This window comes from Oncorhynchus nerka, linkage group LG14, assembly GCF_034236695.1.
Source record: "Oncorhynchus nerka isolate Pitt River linkage group LG14, Oner_Uvic_2.0, whole genome shotgun sequence".
Classification (NCBI taxonomy): Eukaryota; Metazoa; Chordata; class Actinopteri; order Salmoniformes; family Salmonidae; genus Oncorhynchus; species Oncorhynchus nerka.
In genome coordinates, this window is record NC_088409.1 from 76316812 (window position 1) to 76338794 (window position 21983).

At 43.9% G+C, this 21983-nt stretch overlaps 1 protein-coding gene across 4 annotated transcripts in view; it reads left to right on the forward strand.

The window, feature by feature from the left end:
• LOC115141909 (Friend leukemia integration 1 transcription factor-like) overlaps window positions 1–20758 on the forward strand; it is a 32198-nt gene extending 11440 nt beyond the window's left edge. For all 4 annotated transcript variants that reach the window (XM_029681293.2, XM_029681292.2, XM_029681297.2 and 1 more), the window contains 6 exons: window positions 673–876; window positions 6027–6095; window positions 14150–14209; window positions 16046–16105; window positions 16253–16300; window positions 18125–20758. In XM_029681293.2, coding sequence (XP_029537153.2) covers window positions 673–876; window positions 6027–6095; window positions 14150–14209; window positions 16046–16105; window positions 16253–16300; window positions 18125–18654 — 971 coding nt within the window. In that variant the 3' untranslated portion in view covers window positions 18655–20758. The remainder of the gene's footprint in view (window positions 1–672; window positions 877–6026; window positions 6096–14149; window positions 14210–16045; window positions 16106–16252; window positions 16301–18124) is intronic.
• Window positions 20759–21983: the final 1225 nt, after the last annotated feature.

The following is a 21983-nucleotide window of genomic DNA, read 5'->3' on the forward strand; positions in this document are numbered from 1 at the left end:
GTTATTAATTGCTCAATACCTAGACCTATAAGTACTATGACTACATTCCAGGCTGTGAGAAAGGTTTATTTCTTAGTCATTTTTCTTCCTAGTCAAATGGAGGGCCTATAAACATTCTCTTAATTGGCATACATTTTCTGATGTTGTAGAAGTGTTTTTATTAGCCCCGGATGTATTTAGCTATGTCACGGGTGAAGGCTCTTTGATGCTTTTGTTAGTCATGTTTTAGTTTACTCGTGGGAGTACGGCTAAACACGTACAGGCAACAGAGGTCTGTTCAGTCAAAGAGCTCTTTACATTGGCAAATTGGTTCACATATTACAGAGTGTTATTTATGAGGGATAAATGCTTTGGGAAACACTCTCTGTCAGTCTTGGAAGCGATTGATGGTACATCAGATATACTGTAGAATAGATGCAGGTCTATGATTTCACTCCATCAAAGTATTAAATAGGCTACACAATCTGGGAAAGGATGGGTCGGATACATTCACTGAAAGATGGATGAATGAATAGCTAGTTAAATAAACAAGTGAAAATAACGAATGGATACATTAGCCATAATTTGGAAATAATTATGAGACCAAAACTTGAAATGCATTCTCAATGACTGTGAAAAGACTAGATTGTCCCGTGCTGTATACACTACCTCTGTCTTCTTGTATTTCTCCAGATCCGTCGCTGTGGTCTCAGGATCATGTCCGCCAGTGGCTAGAGTGGGCCATCAAGGAGTACGGCCTGCTGGAGATGGACACGGCCATGTTCCACAACACAGACGGCAAGGAACTGTGTAAGATGAGCAAGGACGACTTCCTCCGACTGACCACCATGTACAACGCTGAAGTCCTACTCTCTCATCTCAATTACCTCAGGGAAAGTAAGTTCTGGCAGCCATTTGAATTGATCTATACTGAACAGAAATATAAACACATCATGTGAAGTTTTGGTCCCATGTTTCAGGAGCTGAAATAAAAGATCAGAGAAATGTTCAAAAAACGTATTTCTCTCAAATTTTGTGCACAAATTTGCTCACATCCCTGTTAGCGAGCATTTTTCCTTTTCCAAGATAATCCATCCACTTGACAGGTGTGGCATATCAAGAAGTTGATTAAACAGCATGGTCATCACACAGGTGCACCTTTTGCTGGGGACAATAACAGGTTTCTCTAAAATGTGCAGTATTGTCACACAACACGATGCTAGAGATGTCGCAAGTTTTGAGGGAACATTTCAGTCTCTATTTCTCAGCGCATTGCCCCTGCTTTTGGATGTGAACAGAGTATGCCGAACCAAGGGAAATTAAATGACTCACTGTGTTTTGTCACCATAGTCATCATGTTACAGTCGCCAGACAATGATACAGCCTTACTGGAAAACTGGACCCCATTTCTCCAAAATGGCCGCCCTGCGGGCCTTGGCACATACAGCTATTCCAGCCATGAGGACTTAAGAGTTTTTTCCCTGTAGATAACCATCATCTCTGGACTGTAACCCGCTCTCCCTCCACTCAGGATTGCCTTATTCCACATAGGCCACAGTAAGATGAAGCCCAGGTGCATTGCCTCAGGAATCACGCGAGTGAGTGAGGTCTGTGTGTTCAGCAGAGCACAGGAAGTGTATCTGTAATATACAATGGAGGCAGCTTTGCTGATTAATTGGAAGGCCTTTTGTACATTACGACCTCACACGTTTTGGCAGCGAGACACGACTATAAGGAAACAAGGTTTTGCTGCACCAATATGCAAATGCAATCTATAAGCAAGATACCAGGAGGACAGGCAGCATCTGGCATCTCGTGGAGATGATTTGGAACTGTGTACCGTTCTGTGCTGTAGAGTTCAGGTTTTATAGACATCCACTACACTTAATGGAGTTGCATAACATCAGTCATTTCAGTAAACCAGTTAATATTTCCATGGATATCCCACCCTCTATGTATGACAGTTATCCTCTGCTGTTTGCACTGTACTGTATAGCAAGAATAGCAGCTGCAAAGCGTCATGACATGGAGCAGGGTGGAGCCCTAATGGCTGACTCATTTTAAAGTTTCTCCTAAAAATCGTGATGGGTCTTGCTGTGATGTAATGGGAACTTTATTCTGTGGGTGTCAACAGTTTTCTCTGTGCTGTGCGTGGCGTCTGGGCCCAGGGAATAGGGATGGCTGCTGTGAGTATAACAGCCCCATTGTGTTAAAATGCAGCATGGACTGGAGGCTCTATGTGTTTGAATGACCGCCGCTGGGCCCTCTTACTCACAGCAGAGCAGTTTTCATTAGGAATGGTTGCCGCGGGACTTAACCTGGCTTAGGCGTCCTGCACTGCGGCTCTACCCCCGCCACCATTCTTTTGATTTAGTTGTTGTGTGTTTTGGAAACAGAAGAGATGCTTCGGAATCCTCGGCTCGGGTATTGAAATTGCTTTGGACTCCTTCCCAAGCCAGGAGACAAATGCTCTCTCTTCGTCCCGTGCCAGGCTGACCAGTGGCAGGCCTTTTGAGAAATGAGCAGCATTAGGGCGTATATTGACGTGGGGCGGTGAGCTCGCGTTGAGGTGGGAGGAACTGTGTTAGTAAAGGCACGACGTCGGAAGAGTCTGGGGACTTTCCAGGGTTTACCCTGACCGCAGGGCCGCAGATTTGAAACTGAAGCTGATCTCTTCCCCCTGCAGCACAAACAAACACAATCACAGACACGGAGCTAGCCCATCCAGAACGCAGACCTCTGGCTTCACTCACGAGGAGAGGTGGAACGGGGCTAAGCTCTCGGTTCCGACTCAGACACACAGGAGAGGGAGAAGCAGGCCCTGGAAGTTTTTAGTGATTACAGGCCGTCTGATGCCTCACCCTCTCCCATCCTCCGCCTCTCCACTCTCCTCCCAACCCGACGACAGTCTGTCCTCGACGAGCTGAAATAATTTCATACACATCTGTGCACATCATGTGTGTTACTTTGGGGTCTGTTTATTGAAACTCTGATTATCATTCTTCAGTGTCATTAAGCTTATTCACAGTAGGCCCGAGCAGGGCAGGGACATTTCCCCTCCCTGCGGCTATACGCTAAATGTAACAACACACGCCTGTCTCTTTTATCTTAGTCATACACAGGGAGCAATATCATATAAAAGCTCATGCCAGCAAGGCATTCTGCACATATCTGAATCTCTGTCTCCAGCTGCGAACAGTAATAAGGGTGGTTGCCTGTGCATTATTTTGGCCCCATTGTTGGTCACTTATCCAGATTTTCTACGCGATGGCCTCCCATTCTCCAATGTGCTTTCAATTTGGGGCGCAATTTGAGAATTTGTTCAAATTAGTCTGTCAGGGAGGGACTGCGGACTGTTTGCTTTATTGCACCCATGTAGGTCGGTTTGATACCACATGTGCTGGAACGAACCAAGCACAGCACAGTGAAACCTCCAACAAGGAGAGACTGTATCCTCAGACACAGAGACAGGAGAAAGGGGGGAGAGAGAGAAAAAGAGAGAATGAAAGAGTGGGAGTTTTTATTGAAGTGCATGGAAATAGCCTGAAGTGGCTCTGATTGAGTGCCATAGGAGAATAGCTGCATTGCTTTCTTTCCCAGGTGTCCCTGCTATGGTCTGGTCTGCTCTATGTGGCTGACTGTGGCTGGAAGGATTTACAGAGTGATAAGTCTGGGCTCCCAGCCTCCCGGGCTGCCTCTGCTCCTGATCCTACTGCTGCTGCTGGTGCAGCCCACTCGAGTGTGGGGACATTCTCAAGACCTCAATAGTTTATGCAGACCATAAACATCTGGGCTGAAGGCTGCAGAGGAAAAGGAGATCTGGAGTTCTCTCCTTCGCAGCAAGTTACTCCCAATCTCTCTCTCTCTCTCTCTCTCTCTCTCTCTCTCTCTCTCTCTCTCTCTCTCTCTCTCTTTTTTAGTTTTTATGGAGCTCCTCCTGCATTAGTTATTTCTATTGGCAGATTAGCACTGCAGTGGAGGGGCTCAGAGGGCTGGCTGCCTCTTGTTAACTGTTAGGTACCATTACACAGCACCTCTGGTTGGTTTGGCGTTGGTCAGGGAACTGGGCTAATGTAGTCTAATTACTGGGGTCTCCTAGGCCTCCTTTAAGGGGCAGTGGCCTCATCGCCCAGGTGGGTGCCCTTCAGATTGTTGATGGAGAGAAGGGTATGTACATGTTTGAGGGGGTGTGGGACTTGAGAGGGGTTTGTTGATAGAGAAAAGGGTATACATGTGTGAGGGGATAGTATAGATTTTAGCTTGGTAGGATCAACATCAGGCCAGGGCTCAGCAAAGGTCAATGACGTCTAACCATCTCAGAAGGATGTCTGTCAATATTATGGTGTGTCAAGATGGAGGATGAAGGGGCAGGAAGCGTTTTAGACTCATCATTTAGAGAAAAGAAAGAAAACAAAACACTGCTATTGGAGGTATTATGTAATAGAAGTACAGACTTTTGGCAGATGTGGCTCAGTTGGAGGAGGCTGAACATCAGCCAGTCATTCCACTGCGCAGTCAGATTACTGGGATGTGTTTTCGAGGGGGAAGAGCACGTCCAAATAAATAGGCGGTTTAGCCAAGCCTCCCTCATCCAAAGTGTCAGTGTTGGCGCTCCCCATTTTCTCTTTCTCCCTCTTTCCCTTGCTCCCTCTCCCTCTCCCGTCCTTATAATAGCGGTCCCAGTGTTCTCTTTTGAATCTGTTTTCTCAGCAGCTCTGCCTGTCTGGGGCGGCCCCCATGTGGAACCCAGTAGGGCAGTAGTTAACCCTAACCCCATCTCTCTTTCTCTACTACTTTTTACTATTCTCTCTCTCACCCTGGAGATGGGTTGGTGCCGTGCCTGCCCCGTGCGCTTACACTGAGAGTGTGGAATAATTTTTGTATGGGGAGCTGCGTTTGATTGCTGTGCAGGGACCCTGCCTCACACAATGCTTCCCCTGTTCACCAGCCCCAGGTCCAAACCAGGGCCAGAGCCTTGGGGGTGGCGTGGGCTTTGGTGTTGCGGGATGGGGTGGGGGTTAGAATATGTGTGTAGAGCCCCCGCCTCCCGCCTCCCTCCGCCAACCCGCCAAGAAACAGACCCCAGGTCTGCATTGCTGTGGGCCCCCCCTATTCCCCCCACCCTCCAAAATGAGCAAAGGCATCCTGCATTCCCAAGCTGTAGCCTATACTGTTATTCATCTCTCCGTCTCCTGCCCATTCAGAAAAGCTCATAGAGTTCCTTCCTAACCAGCAACTCCCAATAGTAGTAGTCTTTGTCTTAAATTTTACACTCCCCATAGTAGTACTTGTACTGGTATTTTCCCAGTGCATTTTTGGTCTGTTTTTCCACTCTGATTTATGCGTCGGGGCAGCTAAAGTTAAGAGAGCATTTTGGTGCCGCCCAGGGTGCCTGTGTAAGCAGAGGAATGCAGAGCACAGTTCTGCTCCATAAGGTAAAATGAAAAGCTAGCCATTATGCTATTATAAATAGTCTTGGTTTCTGGACTTTAATAGTCAGGAGGTTTGTGGTGGAATTGTTGACTCAGCACAGCATTCTGAGTTTAAAGGATTACATATAAAAAATATTGCTGGGTCGATTCTTTATTGGATAGAATGGATTGATTGTTTACAATGTACCATGGGCAGTTTTTAAGTATACTTTTAAGAGGCATCTCAAATTAAAGGAAATTGCGATCTACTTACACTAATCAAGGATCTTCTTACTGCCACCTACTGGGTATTGGCCAGTGTTTCTACTCACAGCTAATATCATTGTACACTGCATACCAAACATTAGAAACACCTTCCTAATATTGAGTTGACTCCAATGCTTCCCCTAGTTGTGTAAAGTTGGCTGGATATCCTTTGCGTGGTGGACCATTCTTGATATACCTTTATTGGAAATTATTGAGCGTGAAAAACCCTGCAGTGTTGCAGTTCTTGATGCATTTCTATACTATATAACCTATTAGCCAGTATATTTGATGAATCTTGCCCTATGCACAGATAACTGTAAACTTTGAGATCATACAACTCTGACGTTGTGCCCATCTGGCGTGTTGCAGGTAGCTCATCATTATCCTACAACACTCCATCTCACACGGACCAGTCTCCACGCCTGGCTGCCAAAGAAGGTAGGACAGCATTCTTTTCTAAAACCTTACTGCTAATGTTAAATATGGGCAACAGTATTCTATTTCAGAGGTGATTTTATAGGGGTCTATGCTTCCTTTTTTGAAGAGAGCCAGGTATATGCTGAAAGGGTGAGAGAGAGAGAGCGAGAGCAAAAGAGAGAGAATGTGAGAGAGGACAAGAAAGAGTGTTCTCATTTAGCACGATCATTTAGCCAAAACAATAGAGCCGGAGCACGCTCCGCTCTGTCTGCCAGCCCCTCAGCGCACGGTGGTCTCAGTGTGAGTGCCAGCCCCCTCTCTGCTGCCACAGAGGAGAACAGGCCCAGGTCCTGGCAGCACCAAGCAGAGACACAGCTATTGACAGGTGTATCTTTTGTACAGGGGAATAATATCAGGCAGCGCTACCCCAGTCTGTGCTATTCATGGCCTACCTGCACATGGAGGAAAGCGAGGGCCACCTTACAATGGAAGGGAATTAGCAAAACAAAAGGCATGCCGTGGCTAACCTCCCCATCCACATTGGGAGATATAGGAGGATAGGGTGGGGGGGCTCAGCGAGATAGCACGTCTAAATAAGGTCATTTTTGTGGAGCGGTGTACTTAAAGGACAGGTGGTTCAGCCACAATGTAAACAGAGACAGAAAGGAGACAGAAAGGGAGATGAGTTGTTTTTGTTGTCACAACTTTGACTCAATCTAAGAGGGAACACGTGGTGGGGAGGAAAGGTTTTTTGGCGGTTGATGTGTGTATTTGTGTAGGTTTTGGAGGGCAACTGTTACACTGAGCATTGTAGGGCACAGTTCATTGTTTTAACATGTAGATTAGCATTCTGTGTTGTTTGGTGTTGATGAGACATGTTCATTCTCTCCGATCAGATACACTGATCAGTCTGGAAGACAGGGTTTTTTGCAGACAGCTAAAATGTGACTTTATGGTCCATAAATAACTCTGAATGTTTTTTATTTAACTAGGCAAGTCAGTTAAGATCAAATTCTTATTTACAATGACGACCTACCCCGGCCAAATCCTAACGACGCTGGGCCAATTGTGCACCGCCCTATGCGACTCCCAATCACGGCCGGTTGTGATACAGTTTGGAATCGAACCAGGGTCTGTAGTGACGCCTCTAGCACTGAGATGCAGTGCCTTAGACCGCTGTGCCACTCTGAGGAGACACTTTGTCAAATGCGCATTTGCACTGACATTTATCAAATCACATTTTATTTGTCACATGCTTCGTAAACGACAGGTTTACCAATGCATTCCCAACAATGTAGAGGGAAAGGAAATGGAGGAATAATAGAAAAGAAAAACACAGAATAATAATAAAAGTAATAATAGACACACAATGAGTAATCATAACTTGGCTATATACAAGGGGTACCATTACCGAGTCAATGTGCAGGGTTATGACGTAAGTGAGGTAGATATGTACATGTACAGTGCATTTGGAAAGTATTCAGACCCCTTGACTTTTTCAACATTTTATTACGTTACAGCCTTATTATAAAATGGATTAAATAAAAACATGTCCTACTCAATCTATGCCCATAATGACAAAGCAAAAACAGGTTTTTAGAAACTTTTGCAAATTTATTGCAAATAAAAAACAGAAATACCTTATTTACACAAGTTTTCAGACCCTTTGCTATGAGACTTGAAATTGAGCTCAGGTGCATCCAGTTTCAATTGATCATCCTTGAGATGTTTCTACAACTTGGAGTCCACCTGTGGTAAATTGATTGGGCATGATTTGGAAAGGCACACACCTGTCTATATAAGATCCCACAGTTGACAGTGCATGTCAGAGCAACAACCAAGCTGTGAGGTCTTAAATGAAAGAAGTTTGGAACCACCAATACTCTTCCTAGAGCTGTCCGTCTGGCCAAACTAAGCAATCAGGTGAGAAGGGCCTTGGTCAGGGAGGTGACAAAGAACTCAATGGTCCCTCTGTCAGAGCTCCAGAGTTCCTCTGTGGAGATGGGAGAACCTTCCAGAAGGACAACCATCTCTGCAGCTCTACACCAATCAGGCCTTTATGGTAGAATGGCCAGATGGAAGCCACTCCTCAGTAAAAGGCACATGACAGCTTGGAGTTTGCCAAAAGGCACCTAAAGAACTCTCAGTCCATGAGAATCAAGATGCTCTGGTCTGCTGAAACCAAGATTGAACTCTTTGTGGTGGTGGCAGCATCATGCTGTGGGGATGTTTTTCAGCGGCAGGGACTGGGAGAATAGTCAGGATCGAGGGAAAGATGAAAGGAGCAAAGTACAGAGAGATCCTTGATGAAAACCTACTCCAGAGTGCTCAGGCCCTCAGACTGGGGCAAAGGTTCACCTTTCAACAGGACAACGGCCCTAAGCACACAGCCAAGACAGCCAAGACAACTTGGTGTCTTCTGGAAAAGTCTCAGAATGTTCTTGAGTGGCCAAGCCAGAGCCCAGACTTGAGCCTGATCAAACATCTCTGGAGAGGCCTGAAAATAGCTGTGCAGCAACGCTCCCCATCCAACCTGACAGAGCTTGAGAGGATCTGCAGAGAAGAATGGGAGAAACTCCCCAAATACAGTTGTGCCAAGCTTGTAGCATCATACCCAAAAAGACTTGAAGCTGTAATTCCTGCCAACGGTGCTTCAACAAAGTACTGAGTAAAAGGTTGAATACTTATGTAAATGTTATATTTCAGTTTTTTAATTTTCATACATTTGGAAAAAAAATTTAAAACCTGTTTTTGCTTTGTCATTTTGGGGGTAGATTGATGAAGAGAGAAAAAAACGATTTAATCAGTTTTAGAATAAGGATGTAACATAACAAAATGTGGAAGAAGTCAAGGGGTCTGAATAGTTTCCTAATGCACTGCAACAAGGAATAAAGTGACAGATAGTGAACAGTAGCAGCAGCGTATGTTATGAGTCAAAAAAGTAATTGCAAAAAGGACCTCTGCAGAGGTTGCTATTTGGTTGACTATTTAACTACATTTTTTTGCAGTCTTATGGCTTGGGGTAGAAGCTGTTCAGGATCTTATTGGTTCCAGACTTGGTGTGTCAGACCCGCCTAAGCCTGTGTTAGTGTCTGTGAGATGAAGTACATATCCTTTACATGTGGACTGTGAAGTCACCACCATATACAGTACATGAGAACAGGTTGCAATAACACTGATAGCCTGGCTCACAGGAAAAGGGCATATCTCGCTGGGAAGAGAGGAAGAGACTAGGCTGAGTTACACTGTTCTCACCCTGGTTCATATCATCATGGGTGTACTCGATGAGATACTTTATGTTTCTGTACGATTTTCTTCCGTTTTTTTTTTAGACAATAGACATAGACAAAATAGATGAGCGCTAAGATTCTGCAGTGTCACCTCTGACCCCTTCTTCCTGGTTCTCAGTGGCAGGTATTTGGACTGGCAGATCCAGCAGGTCAACTCCCCTCAACACCATTTCCCCAACACAGAGAAGTGGCTACCATAATAGTGCTCCTTCTTCTCCTAATACAAACTCAGTCACAGCCCAAATTCCATAAAAGCCTTTTTCCTCAAGAAATGCCAGTATTGAGACTTTTATCAACTTTCTATCACCAGATGTTCACAGTCATATTGTCTGTAGAAAAGGGTCACATACCATCTCAGCTCTGTCAGGGTATAGTAAGCACCGTTATTCAGCAGGAGACCTCCAAATCTTTTCCAGACTGTCTGATGTAAAAAGCAATGTTATGAATAAAAGTGAGCATATAAAACATGGAATGCAGCAGCCATGAAAAGTGTGTGTGCGTGTGTTCATGTGCTTGCTTGCCTGTGTGTTGAGCTTAAAGGGTACAGGGAGATAGTTTGGAGATTCAGTGATTTACCACATGGCTCCTCAGTGGTCACAGAGAGGGAAGCTTTAGCGATTGATGGGCTATTCTTTGTCTTTTATCTTTCCCTCTATGGCCTCCCAAGTGGAGAACTGCTGATTTACATTGGTTGTATAGCCAAGCGTACATACAGTACTCTATCCATTGTATGTACATTGTGTCTGCTAAAGCTTGGCAGCTGCCTCTGCCAAGCTCATATAGTCAGCTCTTTCCCTTTCTCACACAGATGGCTTTTAAAGCACCTGCATACAGTATAAAAAGCCCTGCTCTGTCTGAGTCTGTCTTTGGCTTAGACTGTGGGTTAAAAGCGGTCCATGACTATGCTTCTCTCGTTGGTGCTCAGCCCTTGTTTTGAATAGCTGGTCTGCAGTCAGGTCTCCCAGGAGGAGCAAGCATTGCACCACACCCCAGCCCAGAGTGGAAACTGGCTCTACTCAGAGGGCCTGGAAAAAGAGGGAGAGAGAGGCTCCATACTTCTGGGGTGTCTGTTGAGTTTGCATGGCTGACTGTATTCCTGACCTGGTGTGCTCATCTGGACTCTGGTCGTCCTTCCCAGTCTGTCTGCCTGGCTTCCCCCTTTCGTATCATCTCTTCTCGTTTCCTCTCTACTCCTTTCGTACCCTCTCCTCCCCTCTCCTCTCCTCTCCTCTTCTGCCCTTGAGCAAGGCAGTTAACAACTGCTCCCCGGTTGCCGATGAAGTGGATGTCGATTAAGGCGCCCCCCCCCCCCGCAACTCTCTTATTCAGAGGGGTTGGGTTAAATGTGGAAGACACATTTAGTTTGAAATCATCCAGTTGACTAAGTATTCCCCTTTCCCTTCCTTCCCTTCTTCTTCCCTTCTCATCTCCTCACCTCCCGTCTCCTCTCGTCTACTCTGCTGAATGGTGTTCCACATAGGTCTCATGTCCACCCCTGCCCTTCTGGTCTGACTCAGACCCTAATCGAATCAGGAATAGCAACTTCCCCACTGTCTATAGCGGTGAACCCTTAATATGAGGATATTGCAGGGATGTGACCCTCTCTCATGTCGAAAGGCTACATAGTGGAGCCGAGTATAGTCTATCCAACCACCTCCTCTGCTCTTTATCAGACAGTAGCGGGATTCAACGCCAGTGTTTTCTTTTCAGATTCCAACGTTGTGTTTCGTCTGTCTGGGTCTCTTGAGTTTCTCACTCTGTCTCTCTCTCTCTCTCTCTCTCTCTCTCTGTATCTGTCTCTCGCACTCTCTCTCTCTCCCCCTTCTGTTTGTGACCCTTCTCTTGGAAGGAGGTAGCCCCTGTGTGTTTTTTCGCAGAGGAGGGGGAGCGGGAGAGGGGAAAAAAGGGCTAGTAAAACAAAGAGAGGTTGTCTGCAGGCAAGGCAAGCAGGAAACGCAACTCTCCGAGGACTCTCCCCCAGTCGTTGCTACTTGGCTATCCCACCAGCCCACTGCAGATTGGACCTGACAGCCTCTGCTGAGCGACGGCCGCCCGACTGTTATTCCTCTCTCACTCTCTCACTCTGTCTCTCTCTCTCACTCTCTCTTCTATCACTCTCTCTGACTTCTCTCTTCTCCCTCCGCCTCTTTCTCTACCACTCCACCAGCTCCCTCCATCCTACCCCAGGCCCACCTGACAGTGAGAGAAAAGAGAGACCCACTCTTTGTTTAGTTCTTCCAGGTCCAGGCCCATTGAGTCAACTCTGGGGTGAATAGTTTAAAAAGCAGAAAGAGTGAGATGTTCATGAGATCTCTTTTTAGGGAAATGTTTCTGCTGAAGGACGGTTTTATAAAGCACAAACACACATGAGCAAAAGGAAATAACTTGAAATAACATCCTGTGAAAGTGTGATAAAAATACACTGTTTGTAATTATTATAATTTATAATTATAATAATTTTATTGTAGATATGTAATTTATGTTAGACAATAAAACAAGTTCTAGTGACATTGCTTCTTAGAAAGCCTTATTTTTTATTTTTTATTACAGCTTTAAATCAAGTTTGTGGTTGAGAAGTACTCAACACTAAAGTAGATGTGCATTTTGATTTATTCAATGTTGGTTGAAGTAAACCAGTGGAAGGTCTGCATTTCCAAATGTTTGTTTTATAGGAAATGACATGTTTCTGACCACGAGAGGGCAGTGTTGGATAATGTTTTGAGAAGCCATGACATGGCTCTCAACCAGTTGTAGATGCAGAGGTCACTGATGAGTCAGAGGGAGCTAGTTGTGACAAAACCTCCTGTAATAGGTGGGTGTCTGCATCACCACGGTGAAGCATGGTAAGTTCTAGCTGTCCCATTGGCTGTATATGTAGCGTGACACACATGATTTAGAGCCTTAAGTCTTCACGTTAGGCACCTGCGGTGTCTCTTAACTGCATGTTGAGCTCAGCAGGGGCTTATATGAGCACCACTTATGTGACCAAACATAAAAACAGTGGTGACATCATGAGATTTGAAACATTAAAATATTAATGTAGTCATTATAACACGATGGAAGACTAGTAGGACATTACATCAGCTATATGTAATATTAGTAGGACATTACATCAGCTATATGTAATATTAGGAAGACATATCAGCTATATGTAATATTAGTAGGACATTACATCAGCTATATGTAATATTAGTAGGACATTACATCAGCTATATGTAATATTAGTAGGTCATTACATCAGGTATATGTAATATTAGTAAGACATTATATCAGCTATATGTTATATTAGTAAGACATTATACCAGCTATATGTTATATTAGTTGGACATTACATCAGCTATATGTAATATTAGTTGGACATTACATCAGCTATATGTAATATTAGTAAGACATTATATCAGCTATATGTTATATTAGTAAGACATTAAATCAGCTATATGTTATATTAGTTGGACATTATTTCAGCTATATGTAATATTAGTAAGACATTATATCAGCTATATGTAATATTAGTAGGAAATTACATCTGTTAGATGTGTGTCTTGCTTCACTGGCTGTTATATGTCCTCCTGTCTAGTGACTCTTTGCATGTGGTACAGTCTTAGCTGATAACGAAGCTAAATGTCAGGGTTGCTATAGTCGTTGCCAACCAAATGAAGGTGAAATTACATCTACTTTCAATTTAGAGGGGAATGTGCAGTACTGTTTTTGATGCCTTGATTGAGAAAATATGCATCTTGTTTTATCTGCACGTCAAGGAGATTGATTACAACTGGTAGCAATTCAGGTACCCAGACAGCATTCATCAGTTGGGAACCTCACAAACATAAGGCAATTCTTTCCAGTTGCAGCATCTTACAATCATAAACTACCAGAATGTCTATCTGTCAGTTTGTGTGTATTTTCCCCTCCCGTTTGTGGTCACCATGGTGCAACCTGCTCATGAAACTGTCATTTCATCGAAGACATCTTGTTGGTTCCTCTAGTTTTGAGACATAGTTGTATGTCAGATAAACCCACATAACCGTGGCCAGATATCCTGCTGCACAGGGTTTCTTGGACAGGGCTTGGATAGGCAGGCAAACCTTTTTATAGCCAGCTCTTGGCATCACTACTCTGCCTTATTTCTGTGACAATCTCGTTGCTTGTTTAAAGCCAAGTTGTGTTCCTGAGATGGGTTCGCTTGCAGGTGGGGTGGTAGAGAGCACAGCCTAGAACATACACAGCCACATACCAAAAAGAGACACTACCACATTTTAATTCAGGACTAGTGTATATTATGAGATGAAGTGGAGCGTTCATCTTCTCGAGCTAGAATCAGTTCATTTCCCACTCGAGGGAGAGGGTGTCGAGGGAGAGGTTGTTGTTTTATTCGGGGGGGGGGGGGGTTCGAATGGTTAAGGGGCAGCTCTCACGTAACTGTAGGGGGATCTTGGATGGTTGATGGCCTGGCAGTTGGGAGCTTGGGCCGGTGACCGATAGCTCGCTGGTTCGGCTCCCTGTTTTTGAAAATAAAAAATTAAACAAGATACACTGAGTTAAAACGAGCCACAAACGATTCCCCACATGGCAGCTTCTTGTAATTGTTGCTAGCTATCTGACCATTCAGAGTCATAACACCCCACAGCCTTCTGCCTCATCGATGCGTGGGCATCATTTTCGTATACGATGTCAGCCAACCCATCTATAGGATAAATAAATGCAATACTCCGATATTAAATGTTAGGAAGTGCAGTAGAGTGTTTAATGTTGACAAATCTCTCTTTGTCGCTCTCCACTTCTCAGACCCTTCATATGATGCTGTACGGCGGACTGGATGGTCGAACAACATGCACAGTGGAAAAGGTAAGCAAGGGCTTTGCTTTACTGAGTCGCAGAAAGACTTGTAGCCTAACCACGCAAGGAATTAGCATATGGTCCAACCCATCATCCATCATCACATACAGTGCCTTCGGAAAGTATTCAGCCCCCTGACTTTTTCCACATTTTGTTACGTTACAGCCTTATTGGATTAAATAAAACAATTTCCTCAGCAATCAACATGCAATACCCCATAAGGACAAAGGAAAAATAGGTTTTTAGAAACTTTTTCAAATGCTTAAAAACAAAAAACAGAAAAACTTTATTAACATAAGTATTCAGACCATTTGCTATGTGACTCGAAATTGAGCTCAGGTACACCCTGTTTCCATTGATCATCCTTGAGATGTTTCTACAACTTGATTGGAGTCCACCTGTAGTAAATTCAATGGTTCGGACATGATTTGGAAAGGCACAACCCTGTCTATAAGTTGACATCACATGTCAGAGCAAAAGTCAAGCCATGAGGTCAAAGGAATTGTCCGTAGAGCTCGAGACAGGATTATGTTGAGGCACAGATCTGGGGAAGGGTACCATTTCTACAGCATTGAAATTCCCCAAGAACACATTGGGCTCCATCATTTTTAAATGGAAGAAGTTTGGAACCACCAAGACTTCCTAGATCTGGCCGCCCGGCCAAACTAAGCAATCGGGTGAGAAGGGCTTTGGTCAGGGAGGTGACCAAGAACCCGATGGTCACTCTGATAGAGCTCTAAAGTTCCTCTGTGGAGATGGGAGAACCTTCCAGAAGGACAACCATCTCTGCAGCACTACACCAATTAGGCCTTTATGGTAGAGTGGCCAGAGAAAGCCACTTCTCAGTAAAAAGCACATGACAGCCTGCATGGAGTTTGCTAAAAAGCACCTAAAGACTCTCAGACCATGAGCAACAAGATTCTCTGGTCTGATGAAACCAAGATTGAACCCTTTGGCCTGAATGCCAAGCTTCACGTCTGGTGGAGACTTGGCACCCTCCCTACGGTGAAGCATGGTGGTGGCAGCATCATGCTGTGGGGATGGGTTTTTTAGCGACAGGGACTGGGAGACTAGTCAGGATCGAGGCAAAGATTAATGGAATAAAGTACAGAGAGTTCCTTGACAAACCTGCTCCAGAGCGCTCAGGACCTCAGACTGGGGCAAAGGTTCACTTTCCAACAGGACAATGACCCTAAGCACACAGCCAATTCAACACAAGAGTGGCTTCGGGAAAAGTCTCAATGTCCTTGAGTGGCCCAGCCAAAGCCCAGACTTGAACCCGATCAAACATCTTCTCTGGAGAGAACTGAAAATGGCTGTGCAGCAATGCTCCCCATCAAACCTGACAGAGCTTTAGAGGACCTGCAGAGAAGAATGGGAGAAACTCCCCAAATACAGTTGTGCCAAGCTTGTATTTTATAAATTAGCAAACATTTAAAAAAACTTGTTTTTGCTTTGTCATTATGGGGTATTGTGTGTAGATTGATGAGGAACAAAACATTGTAATCAATTTTAGAATAAGGCTGTAACCTAACAGAATGTGGAAAACGTCAAGGGGTCTGAATACTTTCCTAATGCACTTTACATTCATCCCTAGCTCATAGAGAGACTTGTGAGAGCCCACTCAACCCAAGCACGCAAGGCAAACCACCAATGATTAAATTCTCAGTCGTCAACCCTGAAATCTGTGAACTTTAAGCACTTACCCTAGCCACCAGTTACTGGCCTGTTTTCTTTGGAACGGGGCTGACATGCCATTAAGATGTGTACTGTGGTTTATCCATGACCGCCCAACTGGCTTTCTTCCCTCCTGTTTCTTTCCCCTCCTAAACTCTCCCTCTTCAGGCTCGCCGGTGGTCACACAGAACGTGTCCAAGTCCACTGAACAGCCCAGACCTCAGCCAGGTAATGTATTTCACCCTGCTCATTCCTACCATCATGTGTGTGTGCTCCACTTAAGACAGCCGCAGTTGGTTACACCCATCTCACAAGGATGAGGATCAGCCTAATGTATAGTGATACATACAGACTAACAGACCTCTCTCTCCACAGATCCTTACCAGATCCTGGGGCCCACCAGCAGTCGACTGGCCAACCCAGGTAGGTACAGGAGGATGTATGAGATCAATCATATATCAGATGTAAACTAAATTTCCCAACATACATTGCTTCATTATGGCCTTGGTGGATTTCTCTGGAAAAAAAAATTCTGCTGAGAATTGTGCACATTTGCATTCTACTTTATTGCAGTATTCAGTAAGTACAGTCGTGGCCAAAAGTTTTGAGAATGACACAAATATTAATTTTCACAAAGTCTTCTGCTTCAGTTTGTATGATGGAAATTTGCATATACTCCAGAATGTTATGAAGAGTGATCAGATGAATTGCAATTAATTGCAAAGTCCCTCTTTGCCATGCAAATGAACTGAATTCCCCCGAAACATTTCCACTGCATTTCAGCCCTGCCACAAAAGGACCAGCTGACATCATGTCAGTGATTCTCTCGTTAACACAGGTGTGAGTGTTGACGAGGACAAGGCTGGAGATCACTCTGTCATGCTGATTGAGTTCGAATAACAGACTGGAAGCTTCAAAAGGAGGGTGGTGCTTGGAATCATTGTTTTTCCTCTGTCAGCCATGGTTACCTGCAAGGAAACACGTGGCGTCATCATTGCTTTGCACAAAAAGGGCTTCACAGGCAAGGATATTGCTGCCAGTAAGATTGCACCTAAATCAACCATTTATCGGATCATCAAGAACTTCAAGGAGAGCGGTTCAATTGTTGTGAAGAAGGCTTCAGGGCGCCCAAGAAAGTCCAGCAAGCGCCAGGACCGTCTCTTAAAGTTGATTCAGCTGCGGGATTTGGGGCATCACCAGTACAGAGCTTGCTCAGGATTGGCAGCAGGCAGGTGTGAGTGCATCTGCACGCACAGTGAGGTGAAGAATTTTGGAGGATGGCCTGGTGTCAAGAAGGGCAGCAAAGAAGCCACTTCTCTCCAGGAAAAACATCAGGGACAGACTGTTATTCTGCAAAAGGTACAGGGATTGGACTGCTGAGGATTGCGGAAAAGTCATTTTCTCTGATGAATCCCCTTTCCGATTGTTTGGGGCATCCGGAAAAAAGCTTGTCCGGAGAAGACAAGGTGAGCGCTACCATCAGTCCCGTGTCATGCCAACAGTAAAGCATCCCGAGACCATTCATGTGTGGGGTTGCTTCTCAGCCAAGGGAGTGGGCTCACTCACAATTTTGCCTAAGAACACAGCTATGAATAAAGAATGGTACCAACACATCCCTGAGAGCAACTTCTCCCAACCATCCAGGAACAGTTTGGTGACGAACAATGCATTTTCCAGCATGATGAAGCACCTTGCCATAAGGCAAAAGTGATAACTAAGTGGCTCGGGGAACAACACATCGATATTTTGGGTCTATGGCCAGGACACTCCCCAGACCTTAATCCCATTGAGAGCTTGTGGTCAATCCTCAAGAGGCAGGTAGACAAACAAAACCCCACAAATTCTGACAAACTCCAAGCATTGATTATGCAAGAATGGGCTGTCATCAGTCAGGATGTGGCCCAGAAGTTAATTGACTGCATGCCAGGGCTGATTGCAGAGGTCTTGAAAAAGAAGGGTCAACACTGCAAATATTGACTCTTTGCATCAACTTCATGTAATTGTCAATAAAATCCTTTGACACTAATGAAATGCTTGTAATTATGCTTCAGTATTCCATAGCAACATCTGACAAAAATATCTAAAGGCACTCAAGCAGCAAACTTTGTGAAAATTAACATTTGTGTCATTCTCAAAACTTTTGGCCACGACTGTACATAACGATTTATGGGTCTTTGATCAATCGGCTGTGTTCAGGGATAGAACAGCTGTTGATTTGACCTATGTGTGTGTGTGTTTCCTGGTCAGGTTCAGGACAGATACAGCTGTGGCAGTTCCTGCTGGAGCTCCTGTCAGACAGCACCAATGCTGGCTGCATCACATGGGAGGGCACCAATGGAGAGTTCAAGATGACTGACCCTGACGAGGTGGCGAGGCGCTGGGGCGAGAGGAAGAGCAAGCCCAACATGAACTACGACAAGCTGAGCCGCGCCCTGCGCTACTACTACGACAAGAACATCATGACCAAGGTGCACGGCAAGCGCTACGCCTACAAGTTTGACTTCCACGGCATCGCTCAGGCCCTGCAGCCCCACCCCACCGAGTCCTCCATGTACAAGTACCCCTCGGACCTTGCATACGTGCCCTCCTACCATGCCCACCAGCAGAAGGTCAACTTCGTGTCCCCACATCCCCCCTCCATGCCCGTCACTTCTTCTAATTTCTTTGGACCCACTGCTCCGTACTGGAGCTCCCCTACAGGGGGCATCTACCCCAACCACAGCGTCCCCCGCCACCCCAACTCCCACGTGCCCTCCCACCTAGGCAGTTACTACTAAACCCCACTGCACCATGACGTCTTCCCCAACCTTCTCTCCCCCCAACCAAACCCACCAGTGCTGATCTGAAACCACAATGAAACCAAACCAACTAAGACCGAGAGAAAGGGCGATTCTCTGCCTGGACCCAAAGTCTGCTCTTAACTGGCAAGATGAAGAGATCTAACTGAAGAGATCTAACTGAAGAGATCTAACTGAAGAGATCTAACTGAAGAGATCTAACTGAAGAAAGCTAACTGAAGAGATCTAACTGAAGAAAGCTAACTGAAGAGATCTAACTGAAGGAATGTTTGAAGGATAAAAAAAACTGGATGTTCCAAATGGAGTACTACTTATTTACAAGACAAGAGACTGTTTCCAATTTTGTTTTGTTCAGTTTTTCAGTTTGTCTGTGTTTTTTGTGCCATGTGTCCCTTGAAAACAGCACCCATGGGCCAGTTCAGAGTGCCCCCAAAATCTAGACACGTTACCCACACAGACGCAGCCTTATCGAGAGACCATAGAGGCTCTCATACATACTTTGTGCCTGATCACAGACATGGACCCATTCTCTATGTGTCTCAATCTACATTTCCCTCATATGATAAAGCTCCTGCCTTGTTCCTCGTTCCAGTCCTGTATGGGGTCTCAGATCAACATCATGTTCTTCTGTCTCATGTTCTGCTATCAGTCCGTCCATCTGCATCCGGTGTAGGTAGGGCTTTAAAGAAAAGGACTTCTCAGCACTGAATGAAAATGAAATGTTGGCAACTGGAATACGCCATTGATTCACACTTATCTTATCCTCCAAACTGGAAGTAGGCGAGTTGGAGACCAGAGTTGGAAGTGAAGCGCTGTAGCTATATTTTCAGGGGGCCACACACCGGTTGGCTGTTGTTATAGGAACTATGCTGTTTGTCCTCTTCAGCCATTGGTTCGTTCCATTTCCAGATGTTTTGTTGGACCACGTCATTATTAATGTGAATGCCCTCTGGTCCATGGAACACATCCTCAATTTGACAATCACAGTTGTTTGTCTGTCCAGGCCAGTCAAGTGTGCATTCATACTGCACTGCCATTTCAAAACATGCATTTTCAGATGTTTAAAGTTTGTTGTATGAAAGAAATAATTGTATTTAAACAGCTGAATATGGACTTGTTTCACTACTTCTTGAAAATAAATGGTTTACTAAATAAAGAACAAAACCAATAAAGTAAGAAAGGATGAAAACGTAGAAATCCTCAGATTCGCGAATGCTGTGCGTTCGTCAGACCTATTTTCTATTATTTTGTAAACATTGGTCAACTAGGCATTAAAGCAACTTACTGTATAAATTATGCAGAGTTATTTTCATACGTGACACAGTTTTAAAAAGTCAAGAGAATTAATACGAGTTGACCTCGGTCAAAAATGCAAACATTGTTAAGTCCGTTACTGATATATAAGTATGTTCAACATTTTTAAACGTTTTATATCTGTACATTTGGGCAGTCCATTTTTACATGATTTTTATTTTATGAAATTCAATTTGTAATGTCCTCAGTGTCTTGGAGTGAACACAAGATTTGTTCTAGCTAGTTATTACCAAAAACCACAAATGCCTGCTTGAATCATAATCCTATACTTATAGTCAATCTGTTATTCTGTATATACCATGCTTATGGTTGCTTTCAATTCTAAAATAGGCCAACAATACTTGTCATGTCTCATATCATTAAGCCAACCACCCAAAAATTGCCAGCTTTTGTCTGTGCCTTTAAATTGGCCTGGTATATTATGCAAAAGAGTACAGACACCCCTTATATTCACAGCAAGCATCTCCTTTAAGCTCGATTGCTTTAGATGTGTGAATGAAAGGGAATTTGTTAGATGTAGCATGAAGGTAATAATCTCAAATGTACCCTTTACATCCACCTCTCATAAACAGTCATGTTCAATGAAAGGGGAGCTGTGCTACTTCGTATATGCAATGTATTTTGGATATTAAATATATAAATGTAATTTTGCAATTAACCATTTTATTATTATTGTAATTCCTGCCATGTATTAAGTACTAACTTTTGAAAAAGGGCTTTTGTATAGGAAAGAAATTTGACAAAATAAACGTTTTTACTTCTGAACATATTTACTTCTGTTGGTCCATTGTCTGCCAGAAAGTAGGATACTGATCTTTAGCTACTAGGCAAAGTTACAACATAATTTGTATATTTTTCCTCTTATCTGCATCACTATAAGAAATCTAGTTAATGTGTAGCTCTGTTTCAATCAATACGTAATCATCATTACTAGCAATATTATCCAGACTATAACACAATTTCATTCATTTTTATAATTTCAGTGTTATACAAAATTATTTGATGAGAAAATACATTTCCTGTGGAGAAGAGATTGTAACAGGAAATACTTTATTGGTTTCTCTGATGTTTCTTATATACTGTATAATGACAACACACATCGACCCAAGTCCCAATACCTGTGCTAACAATATCAGATGACTACTGGGGTTGTTGGGGTGTTATGTAAGTGCCTCAGAAGAGTATGTTGTGATTTCTTCTCAACTTGAGAGGTACATGGATGGGAGGAGAGACCTTTGTCCTCTTGTTATCATAGAGGATGTCAAGTGTGTGTTTATGATAACTGGGTTATTTACAGTAATGTATTCAGTGTACCCCATCAGCCTACGTACAATTGAGTCGTACAAAATGACAACGCGTGCATGTGTGTGAGAGAGAGAGAAAGGAGAGAAACACTTTCCTATCCTATACTGTCATACTCATTTATCGATGTATCATGTCAGTCGGTCAAGCAATGCAGCTGTCTTCAGGCTATAAGTTTCCATATCAAGTTTATGTGATGTCCATTGAAAGCCTTGATTATTTGCATGGATTTTAAACAGCTGTGAAATATTCTGTGAATGATAAAACATTTATTGTATTCCATTAAACAGAGAAGGCAACATCCATCACATCCATCCCATACCACCTTTAAAATCGACAATTGCAGTCATGCACATCACCACGAGCAAAAACACTTCACTGTCGCCACCATGTGGCTAGTACAGGCCAATGCAATTGACGAAGCAATTCACTGTGTAAATCAGCCTCGAACAGGAGTATTTTTTTCCACATCTTGTCTTATCACCTACTGAATGATAATGTCAGGGAGAAGTAATTAAAATTTTAAAGTGAATAGATTTGGTCGATAGTTTTTAATTATTTCCAAGACCCGTTCTCGTGGGTGCTTTTTCAAAGCCTATGTCAGAGACTCCAGTGAGTGTAATGTGCTCATTATTAGGACTTGAAAAATAAAGTTAACATCATTAGAAAGAAGATGTTCCCCTTTTATCTAC